A 22,385-nucleotide genomic window follows, 5' to 3' on the forward strand; every position below is an offset into this window, starting at 1 on the left:
GGCAGGACAATGCTTTTCAGCCTTTGTTGATGGGAATTTTAGTCTAATAACTATGATCTGTTTAACTATTACTAAATTTATCCCATATAAACCAGTATTCAAATCAATGTTAAATTATTCCAACAGTATATACATATATATATATATATATATATATATATATATATATATATATATATATATATATATATCACTGCATTTTAAAAAAGTGAGTTCACACTCAATTTCTTTGTAGATATAACAATGAGAATAAAGTGATTCTGATATTTATTACTCCAGCATGATCCACACTAAGTGCTATATTAGGTGGTTGAGATGAAACACTCAAATCAGCTCCTTTTCAAGCACTAACAGAATTCAATAGATGTTCTTTTTAATGCAGAATTAAAGAAAACAGTTTGATGATGTTTGATGTAAAATCAGTTTTACACATAAAACAGGTAATTTTATGAAGGTTGTACTGACTCTGCAACATTAAAGCAATGGCGTGCAAGTATTGCTTTGTTTTTGCTCTTGGATGCCCCCTGCAGTTCTGTGGTGTCCAGCATCCCAACTTTAAATCCAGCAACAGAGATGTAAACTAGCCTACGCTGCATCTGTTGTGTAGGTCAGCTAATTTATTTGTCTCCAACTTCGTGGAGACAAATAGATGGGTATCGTAGGAGTGACTGGAACACCTGGACCCAGTGTTCCCATCACCATAAAACTCACACAAGAAATTCACAGAGCGGATTGAAGCTATTCTCTCCCGCCATTTAATATGTGCACCACTACTGTCCCATCTCACAGTTTTCCTGGTTTATATTTTTCATTGTGTTAATGTTTTGTTTAAAGAAACTAGTTTATTATTGGCCTGAAACCTTCCTATCTACCTATTTGTTACGGGAGCCGGGTCGTGATGCTTTACAAATAATCATCCATCAACTGAAATTGTTCTTGTCAGACTCAGTTGAAAGTGCACAAATGCATTGCAATTAACTCATAAAAACACCCCGAAAAAAAGATCAAAAGAAAAATAAAGAATATAGCCATAGCTTGCACAGTTTCACAGGAAGAGACAACAGAGGAAGCATTTTAGTAAAAGCAGCAAGTGGGGAAATCTCAGCTTTAAATGCAGCAGTACAGTTAAATGTATCCTTGGATATGTATATACTGTATGTATATCTGTATGTGTGTATGTAGGAGTATATTTATATACGTATGAGTACGTGCATTTTGTAATATATGTGTATATGAATATGTGTATATATGTACATGTATGTGTATATATATAAAAATGCATTTGTGTATGTGTGTTTGTGTATACATGTATGTGTTTATCTATGTCCATCCATCCATCCATCCATCCATCCATCCATCCATCCATCCATCCATCCGCTTTGCAATAATAGACAGAAACTAAACTTCCAGTAAAACACATTGCACACCGTTACAGAGATTATTCTGAAAATTGCACTGATGTATTTGCACATTAGAACAAAGCCATTAAGACCAGTGTTTAGGTCAATATTAGCAAAGGAGGACAGTTCTGTAAAATGCTCCTCCCTGTCTTTAAATAACTACTGCGGCAAAGAAAAAAAACAGACCTTGACTCAAGTCCACAAAAGGAGACATTTTCTACCATAGCCTTCAAGGAAACACACACATAAAAGCCGTAAATGTACCACACTTGGACTCACTTTAAATGCAAAAGTTTTGAGATATAGTTATATGGTCTGACGCAACCACATTCAAAGGTGGGCTGTGAGTTTTTGCTTTTCAAGCAAAGGCCACAGCCTATAATTTTCCTGTTCTGAATGGTTGCTTTGATTGCAACCATCTTCCTCTTGTCTAAGCTTAAAAAAAGAAGCTCAGCTTGTCCTCTGCGTGCCTTGTTAACAAAGAAGGTCTTTGAGGCTACTGCAGTCAGGTTTTCCATTGGTCTTGTCACGAGGCGTCTCTAAGAAAAGGCTTGGAAATATCAAGTCATGTTAACACTGTATAGTATGCTGTTCATATAGTCTCAAATACTCTTTCCATTATCTGTTCTCTACTTTTCTAACGGCCTTAATGCACAACTCATTTTAAATCACTGATAGGTTTTACTCAGTGTTTGTCACACACACACACACACACACACACACACACACACACACACACACACACACACACACACACACACACACACACACACACACACACACACACACACACACACACACACACACACACACACACACATATATATAGTCTACATATAATTTTTTGTCTCATTTGTATCCTCTAGTGTATTTTTGTCAAGTCCTTCTACTTGCATCCTCAGCTAATGCAGATTTACTTGATGCTGAAGGAAAGTGCTTGCTTGACATCTGCAGTATCAACATGATGAGCAGATAAAGTTGTTGCCCGATCAAAACCATAAGTACTGCCTTTCACTTTTTGCTTTAGAGTAAAACTGTCATTGGGTTATCCAGAAAATACAAAAATAGTATTTTGTATGACTGTTTATCAGTAAAGTTACAGATCAACTGAGTGTATCTTATGAAAGATAAAGCGATTCGGACAACACAGGGGAGTTTCTCTGCTCCTGCACTCTGTGTGACAATGAAAGTTTGGAGGATGTAAAACAGTTAACAGTTAACGTTGTGTAAGTTAATAGGTGGGTTTAAACACCACAACAAATGCAACTGTGTGGGGAGAATTATGTATGTAGAGATCTGGTGCCAGATGGCATAATGAAGAGGGATTGACCATGACAGAGCACAGAGACCAAGCACCGTCTTTCTTTCTAATTTAACAATTCAACATTGCTCTCTCATTTTACTCCTCCTCTAGCAAAACAATATCCCTGACACCTAAAACATAGCTTCACAGTTTACATAGTGTATGATATGACAAATAGCCCACCAGCTCACCCTTTGGCTACAGGTTCTTTTTTCTTATGGCTGTTTCGGCAACCTTCGGCTGCAGAAAGTAGTTATTTTAGTAGTTATTTTACACTGAATGTCACCGTTTTCTGATCCAAAATAAAAATGTACCTCCCACTTTTCTGCTTGAATACTTGATGGCAAACTAAAGGAACTGTGAAAACAACTATAGCTAGTTCATAGTTGGCCAATGTTGGTAACTCACCTGGACACCGGCTCAATTGTTTGCTCAAATTAATTTACCTCTAGCTCTGTTGTGTGTTATGGTGGGAAATTGACCCATTGATAAGACCCGACCCTCAAATACAAATGGACCAATAGCTGTTGAGCATCAGTCACTCAGTGACTGGAGCTTGGACATCTGTAGATTTCAGGGTCATAGAAAAACACTGGAAGATCCTGAACTCTTACCCGTTTTACAGAGTTCATGTCAAAAACAAATGTACTTATAGGCAACCATGATGCCTTGCGTGGATACCAAAATTTGACCCAGTGCAGCAATATAAGCTTCAACAAACAATGGCCACAATGTTGATAAAATTTAGATTATTTTATAGTCAGCATTCAGTCAAAGCTAATGTGGTGAAAGCTGCATCAGTTCATATCGACTCAGTGAAAGCCAAGACCAGTGACGGACTTAGCAGTAGAAAACAAATCCCTTTAGCTTCACATTTAGCAGAAAAGTGAAAATATTATTGAATGCATTCTTTTTAATACCAAATGATTGAATCCCCAGCTGGAAAAACACAGCCCTTAGGAATTCTGCACTTTGATAACTAAAGAATTCCTCACAGGATCACATGAAAACTCCTAAGTGATTATATATTCATATATTTGCATAAAAAAAAATCTTTACTTACTTACCGGGGGGAGCGCTCTTACATTCCTGTAAGTTACACTTTTGGGTGCCGTCAGGCTGCAGCTGGTGGTCACACTGAGCCTGATCCACCTCCTCGCCCGTATCAAGCTTTGTGTTGACGCATTTGATGAGTCGGTGCTGCACGCCGCTGCCGCAAGAAGCCGAGCACTGCACAGAGAGATGAGAACGTTTCATCCTTTACAGAAACGATTGTCACAACCTTTCTGTTTTGTTATAACGTGATTATGACTCATGGCTGCTGAGTTCAACAGGTTTAATACGCAGTGACCTATAAGTGATAACCAAAAGTAAATGTCACTTCACCCTTTCAATTGTCTGCATACCTGTCTGACATGTGGTTCAGGCTGTCTGAGTCTATTACTCCATCTCCATCAAGATACCCAACACCTTTTACTTAATTCAATTATTGATACAGAACTTGAGCTCTTTAAAGCGTCTAGCAGTTGGTTCCAAAGTGTAAGAAAAACCATTTTCACAGCAAGACTGATTAGCTGTTAGAAGCATGTTTATGGTGCAATAAAGAGTCTCATGTCTCTCAAATAAAGTAATTCCCTTTTTTACATTCAATCACCTGTTTTGAAGCTTGGTTTCACTGCAGCTTGGTTTCATTGATGGGCGAGAACAGAACCAAGCAGTAGCTTTTCACTCGCTGAGTAACATTGTTTACTAATTTATGTTTCAGAACAAGATTGTTTGTATATTAAATTCATTTACAAGAAGAGATTGTGAAGTGACCAGCTAATTTAATGTCAGACACAGACCCAAAGCACAAAAATAAAGAATGTCCATGTGGGGGTCCTCTTTGTCGTTTAACCTTGTTTTGTTTGGTATAAATAGTTAAAGACTTCTTTCATTTTTAAAAGTTATTCGTCCTTTGTCTTTGTCTTTTAATTACATTCAGAATCACTTTTTTAATGTATTTATTTACTTTTACAGATTCTGGTTAAGTGTTATTAGGGAAATAGAAAAATACAGATATTTAGTCACGATTGTTACCGACATTTGAAGTCCAGATCGCTAATTTTAGATGGATGAAATCTCCAGATCTGCCTCTTTAGTGACAACTAAAATTCTCTATAAAAAAAACCATCAGGCACCAATAACAATCAGTGTCAGTAATAAAACCTGAACTCTCATCAAGTATTTTGATGATATCTCTTTTGACCTTACATGAAGCTCATTTTTTCTTTTTAAAGTGAGTTGAATCAGACAACAGGATTACAGATTTGTTTTTTCATTTGAAAGTGTTTGATGTGCATTATAAATGACTGGATTCAGTGTAGGAGTTAATCAAGATGTAACTGAGAAAATGCAAATGTATCAAAGCTGGTCTTTGTTGATGTGTCATCTACCTGTCCCCAGGATCCAGTGAGCCACTGAGCACACGGCTGGCTGTTGCATGACTGGATGTTGCTTGGCTGCAGCTCGTCGCTGCATCCGTCTTTCTCTGGACAGGTGACGATGCGCTGCTGCTCGCCTCCTCCACACACCTCGGAGCACTAGACGACATCAAACAAGCGGGATCAATGAACGTTTGTGTTCAGGCTGAGATTTTTATACAGCAAACCTACAGACATGAATCAAAAGCCAATACAAAAAAAAATGCCGATATTTATTTGCAGTGATCCCGAAATAATAAAAAGAAACACAAAATATTTATAAAAACATAGCTAATGTCAATATGTGAAATACTTTGATGCAACAAGGATCATTCAATTGATTAACAGGGACAGATGTTAAAACTTTGAGAGCATATCTTTGGGTGTTTGACTTCCTCTCCCTCCTCTTCTCTCGGCTTGTCCCTTTAGGGCACGCAGCATCACCTGCTTCCATCTCACCCCGTCTTCTACATGGTCCTCAGGCAAACCAACCAACTACATATCTTCTTTCATTCCATTCAGAAATCTCTTTGGTCTTCTCCTTTCTCTCCTGCCTGGCAGCTCCATCTCTTTTTTTTTTTTTTTTTTTTTTTTTTTTTTTACCTTGTCTGCACACATATTATTGATTGATACCATGACGGTAGAAACCAAAAGTGTATATATGTGCATTATTACTATATGTAATATATACATATATATACGCACACATATGCGTACACATACATAAATATACACATACAAACCCAGTGTTTTTTTTTTTTTTTTTTTTGGGGGGGGGAGGGGGTGGGGGGGGGGGGGGTGACGACATCCACTGCCAATCCAGGAAGCAGGAACACACGGAGACACACGTCAAGCACTGGAAATCTGCAACAAAAAACCACAAACAAAGCACGAAACCGGCACGGAGCCAACCAAAACACGAACAGCAATCGACCTAAATCTTGAGATCTGATCGCAGTCTGAGCTAAGCTATCGCTACCGCTACCTAAACCCAAAAACTAGAGAGCCAGCATGCAGGTGAACAAGCCAGTGTGTATGTCTATGTGTGTGTGTGTGTATGTATATGATCATGCGTGTGTGTGTGTGTGTGTGTGTGTGTGTGTGTGTGTGTGTGTGTGTGTGTGTGTGTGTGTGTGTGTGTGTGTGTGTATGTAATAAACCAAACAAAGCTCCACCTGAAGTGTATCTATAGTGGGGGAGGGGGGGAGCAACCCCGCCACCCGCGAGACCAGAGGCCGACAAGGAAGAGCCCGGAACCCAGGCCACCGGCAACCCCACAGAGGGGAGAAGTAGGAGGGAGGCAACCCACCGCCTGCGAGGCCCCCCCCCCACCCGGCGGCGGCCGAGGGGGCCCGCGGGCGGGGCCCCCACGGCGCGGAAAGAAGCAGCCAGGGACCCCGCGGCGGCGGACCGCGACCCAGGCAATCCCCGGCCACCCGGTCCGGGCCGGACACGCGGCCAGGAGGCCCTCACCCTTCAGGCCAACGACCCCCACCCGGCAGGGGGCCAGCCTGCCCGGAGAGACAGAGCCGCCCCGGCCGCCGACGCGGGCAGGCGCACCCGTCCCCCGCGAAAGTGGCCCTCCAAGACCAGAGGGGCGCCCCGCCGTAGAGGCAGCGGGGGGGACCGGAGACGGGCCCGGAGAGAGGGAACCCCCCAACAAGGCGACACCCGCGCAGGCCCGACAACGGAGGGCCCCAGACCCAGGCATCCCATTCATTCATCCATTCACCTATCCGATACCTATACTAATAATAATATACTATACATAATAATAATAATAATACTAATAATAATAATAATAATAACCATCTTTGTATAATATAATATTGATAAATTATTAAGTTTTTGATGTCCTGCCAATGGAGGCTCAAATCCTCCATGGCAGGACCCTTCCATACCGCATTCTCACCGACACAGACATACAATCACGCACCGTTTCCCCCTCCCCGGGGGGGTCCAGCACCGCCAGAAGGCACCCCAGGCTGCACGGCGGGCCCCGCCAGGCCCGGGTAACCCGACCCACCTGTCCCAGGCCCAGGCCGGTGAGGGAACGCGGGTGATGTGGGACCCCCTCCCGCCCCTTGTGTTGAGTGCATGTGATTAATGCCATAAAAACAGGGAGGAGGGAGGGCCAAGTATCGATTGACACCGACCCCCCCCCCTCCCAAACTACGTGTTCTTGTCAAGTGTATTTATAAAGTGTTGAATGTGCAGTGTCTAGTTTGCTGTTAAAACCGTGAGGCGGGGAGTGCCGGGCCACGCTGGACAGTGCCCCCCACGACCCGGACCCCCCGCCTTTCGCCTATGTGCGTATGAATCGTGTAGGGGGGGCAAGAGGGGGAGCGGAGGCCCCCAGACGGAGGGGGAAACGGTCCAACATCCTCCCATTCATACTGACAACATAAGACATAGATACCTGGGAATGGCGCCACCCCGCCGCCGCGCCCGCCCGTGCACCCCCCGGTCAGGGGAGGCCCGATCCCCGGACCCGGCCCCACCCCCCCCCAAGGCCACCCCGGCGGACACCCCAAGGGTCACGGAGTCCCCACATCCGCAGGGGCACTTGGCCCCCGCCCAGCGACGGAGGACCAAGGCAGCAATGCCCCCCCAGCGCAGACAGCCACCCCCCACCCAGGCAGGACCGGGCCCTCCGGGTGGGACCCCCACGTCCACGGCCCAGCCCCCCCCAGGAGGCCCGGAGACGCCCAAGCCACCGCCCCCCGCCCGAGCCCTCCCCAGCCACCCCCCCCACCGCCATGAGGTACCCCCCCCCACAGGCCCCCAAGGCCCCCACCGGCCAGGGACAGGACCCCACGGCCCCACCCACCGCAGGGGCCACCAGAGGCCCGCGCCCCAGACCCCCCAAGCAGACCCCCAACCCCAAGGGCTACGAGATCACCCCCCCCCCCGCCCCCACTAGGTAACGAGGCCAATAATCGGGGACCACAGAGAGTGCAATTCAGCCGAGTGTTGTTCAGTGGAGGCAGACATTATCTCACTACTAATATGATCTGATAAAAGATTCCTAAAATGGTTAATACATAAACTGGATTTTTGTTTCCAATTTACTAGAATGGTTTTCTTTGCGATACATAAAGCAGTGAGAACCCGGTGTGTCCAATTAGGTTCTATTTGAATGTCTCCCAGGTGACCTAATATACATACCGTGGGGCACACTGGGATTCTGTTGTCGATCCATGTGGATAAATCCTCACAAATCTCCTTCCAGAACCTCTGTACCGGTGTACAGAACCATAAAGCATGCATATAATTATCTGGGGTGTTCTCTGTGCACTGTGAACAGATATTAGAGGTGACAAAGCCCATCTGGAACATCCTTTGTCCAGTATAATGTATTCTATGAAGAACTTTATACTGTATAAGTTGTAAGTTTGGGTTTTTAGTCATAGTAAACGTATTTAAGCATATTTGTGACCAAGAAAGCTGGTCGGTATTCAGAGAGAGATCCGCCTCCCACTTGGAGATCGGGAGAGAGACTGACTCGTCCAGTTTAGACACTAACCTGTAAAGTTTTGATAACAACTTTAAATTGCTTAGATTTAATAAATCTATTATCTTAGCGGGAAGTTGTAAGTCTAATTGTCTAATTTTGTATGTTTTATTTATTATGGCCTTGAGTTGTTGATACTCTAAAAATGTACTCCTGCTAACTCCGTATTGAACCATAAGTGTATTGAAAGGTACAAACTTTCCTCCTACAATTACGTGCTGTAAATACCGTATTCCTTGATCTCTCCATTGAACGAAGTTAACCATCTTTTTATCATTTTTCACGATGTCTCGGTTGTTCCATATGGGTGTACGGTCACATGGAAAAAGTGAAATTTTAGCTACTTTAAGAAATTCCCACCAAGCTGATAAAGTTGTGCTAATATTAATGCTTTTGAAACATTGATGACGTTTGATACTTTGACTAATAAATGGTAACTCTGAGATTTCTAGTTCGTTGCAAAACACTTGCTCTGAGTCCAGCCATTGACTATCTAAAGGATGATCTTTTGACCATTTTACAATATACTGTAATTTATTGGCAAGGAAGTAATACTGAAAATTAGGTAGCTCTAAACCTCCATATTCTTTAGATTTCTGCAATGTCTTTAAACTAATGCGTGGAGTTTTATTTTTCCACAGAAATTTTGAAACACCTGAGTCCAGCGATTTAAACCAGGAAATAGGGGGTTTGAATGGTATCATTGAGAAAAAATAATTTACTTTTGGTAAAACCATCATTTTAATGGTGGCTATTCTACCCATGAGTGAAATGGGGAGAGAGCTCCATCTAGCAAGATCATCTTCTATTTTCTTTATAAGCTGAACATAATTTAATTTTATTAACTCTGACAGCCTAGGGGAGATGTTTATGCCTAAATATCTAATGTTCCCTGATTGTAATTGAGTATTGGATATATTCCTAAAATTGCAGTTCACGCACAAAACGGTGGATTTAGACCAATTAATAGAATAATCAGACAGATATGAAAATCCCTCTATAAGTGCGATTGTCTGTGATAGTGAAGATCGTGAGTTCTGGAGGAAGAGGAGTATGTCATCCGCATAAAGACTTATTTTGTGCTCTACTATTTTGCATTGTATACCTTTAATATTTTGATTTTGTCTAATAGCTGCTGCTAAAGGTTCGATAAATATTGCAAATAATGAGGGAGATAGAGGGCAACCCTGTCTAGTGCCTCTTTGCAAGGTAAAACTTGTAGAGATTTGATCATTTGTCCTTACACGTGCCTTGGGAGAGCTGTATAATATTTTTACCCAGTCAATGAAAGATTCACCAAATCCAAATTTATGTAAGGTTGCCAATAGAAACTTCCAATTTACCTTATCAAATGCTTTTTCCGCGTCTAAGGATATAATAGTAGTTTCCTGTTTATTGATACTGGAATAATCTATAATATTTAATAATCTGCGAATATTAGTAGAGGAATGTCTACCTTTAATAAAGCCTGTTTGATCCGGATGTATAATAGAAGGGGTGACTCTTTTCAGACGTTCAGTAAGGGCCTTGCTAATTATTTTAAGGTCTACATTTATTAATGAAATTGGGCGGTAGCTCGATGGGAGCAAGGGATCTTTATCCGGTTTTAATAAAAGACTAATATTAGCAGAGTTCATATTTAAGGGTAAGCTTTTATTTTCCCTAATATTTAGAATCATTTTATAAATGGCAGCTCCATCTCTAACATCTATCGAACCAGTGTATGCACTATTCATTCTCTTTATGAGTCCATCTTAACCTGGCCTCACTTACTTCATCTCCAAGACTTCTGACCTTGGCTCTTCCTCTGATGTAGTCAATTTTAATCCCATCCATTCTCGTCACTCACAAAGAAAGTGTCAGCACCTTCAACTCTGCTACCTCCAGCTCTGCTTCCCGTATCTTGGTCAGCGCTGCTCTCCATCCTGCAAGCACCATCTTCTCTGCCCTCACCATTCCTCTGAACAGCAAGCATGCAAACTCCTTCACCCCTTTCACCTCTACTTCTTATATCCTCAATGCTCTGCCTGCTCCGCGTTCATTAACCCGTCCTGTTGCGACTAACCTTGATTCCTCATCTCTCCAGCGCATACAGTATCTACAGCTCTCCAGGTTTCCTCCACCTGCTCCCTAATCTAATTTTACACCACGAGTTCATCCACAAACTGTGGGGCTCCCTGGGTCTGAAAGTATGTCATCATTCAGTGAGCTCTTAAAATTTGCAGCCTAATCTAGTATCACAGTTGGACCTCAGAAGTGGAAAATCTGATCTTTTTGCTTTATATTTTTTTTGTCTGGGTCTCTAAACTTCGTCTGGTTGCCTAACTTCACAGGGAAAAAAAGGTGGAAATCCAAATTGATCCTTTCTTGTAAAAAGCAGAATAATAAGACACGCGCTGCAGAAAAAAAGTCCAAACAGCTCTTATTCAACAAAATGGAAAGAAAAGGTTCCTTCACAAGCACTTCTTGTACAAAAGAAGAAGGATGGGGATGTTTCTGAGCATGCTACTGAAAACTTTGACTAAACCTCCAAAGAAAACCTTTTTTTGTAATGCTTTGTTTAAAATCAAGTCATCACTGTATTATTTGCTGTGACTCAGAACATAATACTGTTAAGAGGATCTATCAGCGTGACAGTGAGCCTTTTCTTTTCTTTTTTTTTTTTTTCTCGGTAGACACAAACAAATCTTTCTAAAATGTCACTTGTTGGTGAGCGCAAACTTTTTTGGGAATCCGTGAAATCTAAAGACTGCTTAACAGCAGATTTCCTACAGTGAAACTAATGCATCTAACTCGCTTTATACTTTTCAAACACAATACGGTGGAAAGCTGGTAGATTTCTGGACTCGTTTTTGAAGGCCGTGTTGCTTATTTGCTGAATTTCAAAACCTCAGACCTGCACACTAATTATACCATGCATTTGAATACAACACTCAGTGTCTCACACCTTGAACATTTTCAAAATGAAGCCATTAAATCTGTGTAAAATCCTGCAGAAGATATTTATAGTTTAATGTATTATTGAGATGCTTTTATGGTTATCAGTCAAGTCCTGGTTTCACTCAAAAACCCTTGAAAAACACCTTGAAAGACATTTCTTCTGTCCCCCATTTTCCCTCTCTGTATGATGAAGATTCACAAACAGACAAAGACACTGAAAACTGACCCTGATAGAAGGTTTGGTACCCAGCTTGCTGCATCGTATTTAAATGTCGTATCATTTCCTGTTCTGATCTTTTTGCAAAGAGTCTGTCACTCACCTGACCCCAAGAGGAGGTATACCAGGAGAGACACGGCTGAAGGTTACACGGCATTTCTTTTTGTGGTCTGGAGGACATGGCTTGGCAGTGGAAAGGTCGGAGAGACCTTTGGTCCCTCAGGTCGAAACACTGGACCTCCCGTATCTTGGAACCATCTTCACAGTTCTTGGAGCACTGGGGAAAGAAAAGTCACGATCAGTATAGAAACAGCAGGATCTGCTGCAGCTTGCAGAACCATGAGTTGAAAGCTAAAAGGAATTGGAGCACGATCTTAATGAGCTTTGTCACTTGTCAGGAAAATTGAACTGACAGGGATTTTATTATGCTGGTGGATGAGTATTGAAATGCAACAACAGACCCAGCTGCCTTTGTACACTTGCAGAACCTATGAACTGGATGACTAAGCTCATTTTTTAGCAAGAGACAGCCTGTCTATCTTTATTCAGTTAGAGACTCATCTTATGCATGCCATTTTTATGTACCTTTGAGGAAAACTAAATGATACTCAGATCTTCTATTCCTTCTTCTATCAGGTCAATAAATTCTGTCAGTAGTCCTTTGAAGTGATACTTTCAATGGTAGTACCATTACAGGACGCATATTTCATTTACTTTGTTTGGATCAGTACAGTTGACTGAATCTTTCCATTTTTAGGTCAAAACAATGTTTGTCATTTGGGGTGCCTCAGGGTTACCTCAAGTTAATACAAATATCATAGGGATGACTTTAACATGGATGGATGGATGGATGGATGGATGGATGGATGGATGGATGGATGGATGGATGGATGGATGGATGGATGGATGGATGGATGGATGGATGGATGGATGGGTGGTCTACCAATCTCACATTCTTAGATGAGCTGAGAGACTGTGAGCTTCTTTCTTTTGCCAATAAGTTCAGAATGTATTAACAATATAAAGGCTTCACAAATTAACGTGATGGATCAAAATCACTGTTTCTGGCCCTCCAGCCCCCCAATTAGTTAAGGAAGATGCCTGCCCTCCCTGAGTGGGGCTCTGCTGGAGGTTTCTCCTTGTTAAAAGATAATTCTTCCTCTTCTCTACAGTATGCTCTCAGCAGGGGGCTTGAATGAAACTGAGGGTTCAATTTAATCTGTTTGGGGGGTCTCAGATAGCTGTCTCTCTGTCTGTCGCTCTATATTGGCCCAAATATAAGAATCTTTTTTACAAGACACATTTTTTGAAGGAAAACAAGAGCACCAAATCAAACCAAACCTAATTGCATACATCGATTCAATACAACCATGTTCAGTTTTAAAGTTTTGTGCTTGTGTTGTTCTCTTATATGTAAGTCGCTTGGGATAAAAGCGCCTGCTAAATGACAGTAGTAGTAGTAGTAGTAGTAGTAGTAGTAGTAGTAGAAGTAGTAGTAGTAGTAGTAGTAGTAGAGGGTAATATTATATCTATGTATTGATTTTTATGACATAAGAAGCAGACTCACTTTACTCCATTGTCCAACCTTCCATATGGAGCAGGGCCGCAGGTAGCACCGGCGTGCCGGTGGGGGCCTCTTGGTTGGATCACAGTCAGAATCTGATCCAGTGCTGCAAGTCAAAGTCCTCCAGGTCGCACCCAGACCACAGCTGGTGGAGCACTAAACACATTCATAAGTGAAAGGTGAAAAGGCCGTTTTTGAATACCAGAGAGGTGCAGGTGACATTTGACCAAGTTCTCGTTTACTGACCCTTTTGTTTTTGGCCAATAGTTGTGATTAGAAAATAAAAACAGCAAGAATATGCAAATGTAGAAATGATACCTACAGCGCTCCAGTTACCAGCAACCCAGAAGGCAGCTCCGGGGACATAAGTGGAGGCTGAAGTTTGGACGGATGTCGGGATGAGAGGCGGCCACAGACTCCACGGATGGGCGGGGAGAATGGGAACAGCAGGTGTTGTTGGTTCCTGGTGCTGTGCCGGAGTTGAACTCAGGGCGGTGGATTGTGTGCTTGCTGGAGTCTGGTGAGGGGGACCAGGATGACTACTGATGCTGCTGCTCACCACTGAGGACGTTAATATCTCACTGTCGCCAAAATCAGTCCTACCAAAGGTTGGAAGCTGGGATGTGGGATCTGTTCCAGTTGTTTCAGCGGACGGAGGGTTTGCAGGCGTCTCTTCTATTGCAGCTGTCAGGAAGTCAGTTGGAGGGGCCTGCGTGACTCTCTCCGGGTTTGTAGGAGGTATCATTTCTGTTCCAGTTAAAGATGTTGATTCCTCAGATGCTTGTCCGTTACCTGAGATAAACCGGAAGGGAACGAGAAGAGTGGATCTGTCAGAGGGAGGAGGTGACGTCCCGAAGCCGTAGTCTATGTCCCATACGTTGCTTTCTGTCGTGGTATATGCTGTATCAACATTATTCTGATCCATGATTGACTCGCCTGTTGTGAAAGCAACAGGAAAATCTGTTGACTGACTGGTTGGTTGAGCTATTTCTGAAACACTTGCACCAAGTTGGACTTGTGTTTTTACCTGAGTTTCAGTCTCCGACATGGGAGAACCCAAAGGGTCTGCGGACACATGCTCATCATCCGCCTCCAGAGCGCTCGCTGCTGTTTTAACGTCACTGTTGGGAGTAAGAGCAGCATGCACCGGAGGCTCAGAGAAACCTTCAGAGTGATTTTCCTCTAGATCATAGCTTTTAGCCTCCCCCCCAGACTCCCTCCCTTCTCCATCCTGTGTAGGAGGTGTTGTAGAGGTGTTGTAGAAAAGCAGATGTGGCGTAAAACTGTTTTCAAGCTTTTTTACCGTGTGTGAATGCCGGGTTGAAGATGATAGCGGGGGCAGAGTGACAGACACAGGCAGAAGATAATCCTCAGAAAGCAAATCTTCCACATTTTCTGAATCTTCTTGAGCAGAACTATCTTTTATACCGTCTGCTTTTGTGCTCTGTGGCTTTTCAGATTTCAAAGTGGAGGCTTTTGAGACCGTAGGAGCGGTAGCTGTGGGAGTATTCGTGGTTTCAATATGAGCATCATCTTCCACGCTGAGGGTTGTTTTGGTACTCTGAGAGACAGATCTTTGATTGTCCTCTAAATCCTCTTCAACATTCTCAAAGTCTACATGAAAATTTATAAAGTTGTAGTCATAGTAAAAGTCATCGACCTGAACACTGTCTTCTTGAGAGTGTTCTGTATTTTCAATATTGTTGTGGTAGTGGAAATCTCCCTCCACTTTGCCGTTGAGATCTGGAGCTCTCGGCTGGCCTCTGGTGGTGCCGTACTTAGGAGGAGGTTTGACTTCGTTAATGGGGTTAATTTCGTTGAGCACTTCTTTGCTGGACCACCCACTCCCAGACGATTCGATGCCTCCAAAGTTATCTGCAACCGGCGGACAGTCCTGAATGTGGCAGGCCACGACCGCTGAAGGTTTCTGTTGGGGGTCGCAGGCCACGGCATCGTTTGGAGAGCAGCTCACGTTACGGTGACGCACTCCGCTTCCACAAGTCGCTGAACACTGAAAGAATACACAGAGCCGTAGGGATTACTGGAGGATTTAAAGCTTGTTTAACAAAAACAACAATACTGCTGCAGACACAGAGCTGAAATCTGTGGAAACAGGACTCCTAGAAGAACCATCAGAAATTGTTTAAAACAACGGCGTGTGTACCTGAAATAAATCTGACTTTTTCTTGTTCAAACACTTGAAAAATGTGAGCACTTGTTATAGCAAATGCTCTCAAAATGATGACTTGCAAAGTAGAAATGTCAAAATAGCTAGTAGTGATTATTTCTGGCCTCATGCAATACAGTATTTTCATTTCCGTTTGATGGCGAGGCAACAACAGACACAGCAGACTCACCTTTGACCAGCTGCTAGTGGTCCACTCAGGTGGGCAGGGGACATGTGTGTTGCAGGGGATGGTGGACTCAGGTTTAGGGATGTGCTCACAGTCACTGGGCTCCAGAGCTTTGTGCTCCTCTGCGCTCCTGACTCGGATGCAGAGAACCGTCCTCTCAGCCCGGCCCAGGCTCCCGCAGCTCGCTGAGCATTGCTGCCAACCTTCAACCCACCATCTGCACAGAGATTTCCAATTTCATTGCGTTTCTGAGATGAAACATGCAGCTGTACAAATGCAGCTTCAGAAATATGGATTTAGTGCAAAGGTTAATTGAATATTTTTAGCGTCCCCTGAACAAAATGCCTTTACTGTCTCTGCGGTGTTAACATGATTGCTGGTCGGCGACAATTGCGTCTGATTGTCTGTGCCTGGCAGAAAGCAGGCTCCGCCGTTATAAAGTTATTCTCTGCATTTGCTACTGAGACACAGTGAGCGTTTAGCACCTGAAGGATGCAAACATCAGTTTTTGCATATCAATTTAAGGGGGAATCTTTTTGAAAGAATGTGGTAGCAAAAGGGGTGTTTCCGTGACAAAACCAGTGCCGCGTGAAATGGCAACGATGGATGGCCTAACAGGAACATGAGGATGGTTGCAAACATGAGCATTACATCAGTCAGGACACCACAGATGGTCCAATGGCAAAATACCAGGCCAAAACGCCTAAACGAGCGAGCTACGGACCCTGTGGGGGAAAAAAAAGATCTGTGGGAAAAAAAAGAAAAAGATCATATGGCTGGACTGGCATGGTGACAAACTTTGCCACTATGATCTTTGAAGGTGGTAATGGAAACACATTTTGGAACCGATTCCTGCCACTTCCTGAATTTCTTCTCGTCCACGGAGGTAGTTAACGTTACTCATGAATGTGCTTCAAAGTTTCACATTACTGAAAAATTCATGCCAAAAACTGCACTTTGTGGTGTGGAGCTTTCACCCAAAATTTTGATTTTAAGGAAACAATGCTACTGTAGTTACAATAGTTACAACACCAAAAGTTAGGTGTACACAAGATGCTAACAAATCAGTTGACTCCAAGCAGTTATATCTGAAATTACAGACTCCCACCTGCAAACATGCATCTGTGCCCCCAGCAAAGGTACAATATTCTTCCTCTGCACATTTTCACTTCCACACATTGCAGTGGAGAAGAAAAAAAATCATTACGTTTCTGTCTTCATTTAGACAAAAGTGTTAAACAATGATGCACTACATCCCCTTAAGAACTTCCAGAAACACGTGTGATTTTTTTTCTTCCACAGCTGCATTGGTTATAAAACCTGCAGAAAAGGTAGACAATGTCTCACGACTGGTTCATTCGGGGGACCTCCTGTCTCTGCAACAACAGAAGAGCCGCTGATTCATTTGTCAAAAGATCTAGATCCAAAAGGAGATTACATCTTTCTAATGAAATTTTTTTCCCACCACGAGTAACAACCAACACTTTTGTGTAATGAAAAGTGTGGAGGTAAAATTGTTTGACGGGTGGGAGTTCATTGAGTTCAGCAACTCATGTCATGCTTTCAAAACAACAGTAATCGGACCTCAAGAGTTGGACCAAAAAGGTATCTTTTCTTGTTAACACTTCTCCAACATTGATAACTTTACAACAAAAACAGTGACCCAGAATGCGTGTCACTTTGGGTTTTGGTCACACTGAAACCTACATTAGTCTCTGCAAGTGTTACAGAAAGACTTGCGTCTCTCTGAGAATGAGCTGCGGACGCTGCTGGTGCTGCTGCAGACTCACGTGGCGGGACACGCGTCCTTGTTACAGCTGGTTCTGTTATCTTCAGGCCGGGTCGACGGGTCACAGAGGTGCTCCTCAACTATGCCGGTCGTCTTTTCCACACAGTGAACAACCTGCCTCTGAACACCTGGAATAGCAGTGAGAGAAAGAAAAAAAAACTTTTCTGACTACTACTCAACAACCACCACATTTCTATGTTGCATGTTGTTAAACCAGACGCCAGCAAAACTAACCTAAACCTCATGTTTGAAGGACTCTAGGGCCAACTAAAAACCTTATTAACAGCCCATATGTGTATATATGTGTGCTATAAAGGGCTGCAATCGCTTTTTTTTGCCTGTGCAGAGGAAGAACATAACAAGTTTCAGGTTGTCAGACCTGCTGCTCCTTGTGTAATATTGCAGACAGGCAAACGTCACAGAAAGCAACACATTGAGGTTTTCAAAACAGAACTACTCACAGTACATTTAAGGACACGTCTCCTCAGGCTGTGGCAGTATTTATCTCCTCCTACTTCACTCCATCTTTCCTTTCACCCCCCTCTAGGGCGCTTTCACTGTACTGAAGCAGGAAACAACTACTAAACCCCGTCTCTGATCCTGCTCAAGGGCCACACTGACTGTTCAAAAGCTAATTTATTACTTTCACTGACATCTCTGAAAGGTCAAGACAACTGTGTTGGTTCCAAAGCCAGGGGGACTTTATCCTGGAGGGGAAGTGACCAAGAAAAGGGGAAAAGTAGAGAAATTGGACAAAACCACTCCAGCTAGTGTTTTTTTCTCTCCCTTAAATTAAAAATAAAATGCTTTCGCGGAATGCATTATGGACATGGGTAAAACAGGGACACTGAGTTTTTTAAGGCTGCTTGCCCATCAGTGAGAAAAAATTACTTCTAACATGAGGAAAAAACTATTTTCTCCACAGCAATAGTAAAAATGTCAAAAATGAAGTTTCAAAATATATATTTCATTTGCCTCACAAAGGTCTCACACTGCAGGGATGCTCCATCCTTATAAACGCTGCAACACATACTTACAGACATTATGGCTTTACAGCAATAAACATAGCTTCCTTATTACTGAGACCGTCTAAGACTAAGGAGTCTGTGCTTAAAATAAATGTTCACCAGCACACGGACGAACATTTTATCTCTCCTGATCATGAAGTTCACATCTGATTTTCAGCATTTCTAGTCAGAAACTCATCTTTCTGACTATATGTTGAAAGTGATCGTAGCCGAGCCGCATCCTTGCTGACAGTCCCTAATCCAGATGGTTGCTATGGCAGCCTACACACATAAGAGGGATGTAAACGAAGCAAAATGGAGGGCGGCGAACTGGTGCGATGCAAATTTCTAAAAGTTACAAGACAGACAGAGGATGCTTCTGTGCTCTGCTTTATTTATAGAAACTGTTGCAGCCGGTATCTAGCTGAGGAATCACTTTTGAAACCACCACCAGCTGAAGAAAAAAAAATCCCATTTGATCTGGCTTTTGGCTTGTCAGAATGTCTCTATCAATAAGTACAAATAGTTTGAAAATGTCAGCTCTAAATCATTTTTCCCACAAGATCAAGATATTTCTTGGAGGCTTTGGAGGACGGGAATTTTAACCTTCAACATAACTCCCAGAAACACTTTCATCAAATTTCAAAAATACAAAAAACCCCACACTTTTATTTTTTGCAATTATTCAAAGAAAACACACACGTAAGCTTTGCAAAGCCACAGCTTTAAAATAGTCCTGATATTTGTCAGATGCAGAAGGTAGAAGAGGAGCTCAAATTAAAAAAATTCGAACAATTTCGTAACAAAATAATGCAACAGAAACACAGACGGGTCAGCTGATCGTACTGAAAGCGATCAATGAATTAGTTTCTGTGAAGCGGGACTGAACATTGGGTGAGTCTGAAACGCTGCAAATACTTGACTGAATAACTGCATTTGTGTTCAAAATGTCAAAGAAGTCATCCAAGTCAAAAATCCGATAGTCCTGCATACTTTGGAAGCGTTGGCACAATCAGTCTCGACACGGCTGAGTCGGTGAACCTGGCCATCATCCTTGAAAAGGCTTGAAAAGGTTTTTCATTGCTTTTTTAATAAATGGATAGATACTTTCATAACACTTTTCAAGCCTCACATTTATACATCAGAGCACAACTTTTCACTAAAAGGTCTTTCAAAGATACTTTCTGTACATCAAAGAGAACCACACAGCGCTGAAGGTCGGTTCTCTCAGACAGATTTGCTTATATTAAGAAGAACATTTTAATTAAGTTAGCCATTGTATTTCCCTTTATTGTTTTATTTAATCAAATGGAGTATGTGATTCCTTGATAAAACTATAGAAGCTCGGAAATTAAATCAATAAATAAAAAATCTCAACTCTGAACTTACTTACCAGAAACAATACAACTCTGAAATGGGAAACACGCTCAAAACTGTTTCTGAAGTTCTTCTAATTGTACGTGAAGTATGACTCTTGGAAAACATCTCAAACACACGCCGTCGAGAGACTATGTGATTTTCATCAGAAGAACATAATAACACTTCTACCTTCATCTGAGAATAACTCTTATAAATGTTCATAAGAAAGATCAAGGAGAGAGGGAGAAACTGTAGGACATACAGCAAAGGTTCTCCCGCACACTTTATTTTAAAATTGAGTAATTATTATTTACAGCCTCGAGTTGAAAGACAGGCAATGTTTTTTTTCCAATGGGAATAATCATCATATTGATGTCTACATTTATGTAAATTTGATGAACAACATTAAAAAAGGCAGAAAAAAATGCTGTTCAGCCCAAACTGAAAGGAAACGTATAGGTGTTCTTCCCCTGCCACTGGGACCGTCGGCGCAGGCTGTGATCAGACTGTGTGCACCGACAGATGGATTTCACGCTGTTGTACTGCTGCGGTCCATTAACTCCTCATTACAAGAGTGGACGAACATTTAAGAAGTCAGCACTGCCAAAACGGTCAACATTAATCTACAAGTGATGTGGAAAATCAGACCGTCAACCATTTCATCGCTGACAAACTGGGGAGTGTGTGGCGTACTCTCTCAAGCTCCAAACATCAATGTAGAGAATGTTTTGTAATAACTGTTTCCATCCATCCGGGTGAGCTCTGGAGGCTCTGGAGAAGCTGATGTGGCACCAGGGTTCAACACCTTGCAAAAACACTTCATGTTGCGTTTAACTGTCATTTGTCTCTTCTCTGGGCAAAAACAATAGTTTGTATCATTTATGTTTATTTCTGTCACATATTCGGCCGCTTGGTGTGTTTAGCAAGCAGCTCACAGCTCGTCACAGATGCTCATTTTCAGTGTTCACCTGGTTTCCCTCAAAAAGAGTTTGATAAACTCGTCTGTTTGCAAACCTCCTTCCATCTACCCAGCGGTTCCGATATATCACATTAGAGTTGTTGTTTTAGTTGCCATAAAAATAAGGCTCAGTGTGTAATAAAGGTAAATAAAGGTTAAGCAATGAAAACATCAACCCAGGACATCCTTGAAAATAGTCCAAGTCTCTTTCAGTTTTGCTGTGAGATTCTGGGACCAGCAGAAGACGTACCCATTTAATTCATGGCAAAGTTGTTTTCTTACCCGTTCCACAAGTAACGCTGCATTCAGTCCACGAGCCGTACTTCCAGAAGAAAACCGTCGCTGGGATGTTGTTGTTGTCCTCTGAAACATTTTGACTGATTGTGTATTCATACCGCACTCCCGGGTTGTTCTCCTGAAAGAGAAGCTGCAAAACAAAACACAATATTTTTAATTAGTGTCCTAATCACCAAATTAAGCATCAGAAGAGGGCAAAGTGTGTCAGTATTAGCATTTTTTTTTTAATTCCATTCCTGTCGACCTGTAAAGTTAAAGTAAATTTGTTTGGATGCAACAAAAGCTCCAACTGTCAAAACAGTATTTTGAGAAAATGGGTTGGAACTTCATTGGATGAACAGCTGTCCATCTGTTCAGCATGGTGGCGGATTAGTTGCGGTCCAGGATTGTGTGGCAGTACGGGAAACATGTTGTTAGTAGAGGGAACAATGGGTTTACTTTAACGGACAAACTGGAAACAAGTCTCACACCCTCTGAAACAGAGATGATATAGAGATGGCTGCCACAAGACGATAATCCTAAACACAAAGATTAAGAATAACTACCTCTAGATGAAGAGGCAGAACCCCAACCAAAAAGTCATCAGAAAATAAGTGAACAAACCTCAGAGGAGGAGTCCATAGAAAAAGTATAATGTCACATCACGACAGGTCCGTAGTAACAGGCCTTTCTTCACTGTCCAGAGGTGAGTCTTTGTTTGTTATTGTGATCCACGACAGGAAGTGCGGGATGGCACGTAGCCTGTTAAAGAACACCATAAATGGTGAATAGGCGGCGTGGTCAGACTGCTGACGCTGTCAGCATAGGCTTGCAGTACTACGCCACGTCAGCCATCTTTTGCCTGGATCCTCCACACTTGCAGTGGTGGCGATGTGTGAGCTGTGATTAACCAGCAGTCATTCCATAGCAGCATTATGATGAAGCACATGGAGGGCATGACACAAATCACTGCTGACCCGCCAATGGGTCAAAGATGATTGACTACCAAAAGCTTGTTGGTGCAACCTTGAAGGTCTGCAGGCGTGAAAAATAAACATTTACACCTTTTGTTCATTTTTAACCTCCTTTCGTCCCTCACAGTGAAATAAATGTTGACTTGATTCCTTCAGATCTCAAAGCTCAGGTTGCATTCAGAGATGCTCTTGGACACTTGTAGCCAAATCGTTACAAGTCTTGATGAAAATCTGCCAGATTGAAGAGCCCCGTACACATCTCACATGC

The 22,385-nt window shown here is 42.5% G+C and overlaps 1 protein-coding gene across 5 annotated transcripts in view; it reads right to left on the reverse strand.

Moving 5' to 3' along the window:
• Positions 1 to 22,385, reverse strand: part of LOC133459492 (A disintegrin and metalloproteinase with thrombospondin motifs 7) — a 142,531-nt gene that overhangs the window by 33,142 nt on the left and 87,004 nt on the right. For 2 of the 5 annotated variants that reach the window (XM_061739486.1, XM_061739477.1), the window contains exons 16-23: positions 21,150 to 21,294; positions 17,545 to 17,671; positions 15,758 to 15,971; positions 13,723 to 15,411; positions 13,404 to 13,556; positions 11,940 to 12,113; positions 5,139 to 5,285; positions 3,771 to 3,933 (exon numbers count right to left, since the gene is read on the reverse strand). In XM_061739486.1, coding sequence (XP_061595470.1) covers positions 3,771 to 3,933; positions 5,139 to 5,285; positions 11,940 to 12,113; positions 13,404 to 13,556; positions 13,723 to 15,411; positions 15,758 to 15,971; positions 17,545 to 17,671; positions 21,150 to 21,294 — 2,812 coding nt within the window. Of the gene's footprint in view, positions 1 to 3,762; positions 3,934 to 5,138; positions 5,286 to 11,939; positions 12,114 to 13,403; positions 13,557 to 13,722; positions 15,412 to 15,757; positions 15,972 to 17,544; positions 17,672 to 21,149; positions 21,295 to 22,385 lie in introns of all 5 variants that reach the window. The other 3 variants (XM_061739506.1, XM_061739495.1, XM_061739516.1) reach the window with 2 other exon arrangements.

This window comes from Cololabis saira, chromosome 2 (assembly GCF_033807715.1).
Source record: "Cololabis saira isolate AMF1-May2022 chromosome 2, fColSai1.1, whole genome shotgun sequence".
NCBI classification, from domain to species: Eukaryota; Metazoa; Chordata; class Actinopteri; order Beloniformes; family Belonidae; genus Cololabis; species Cololabis saira.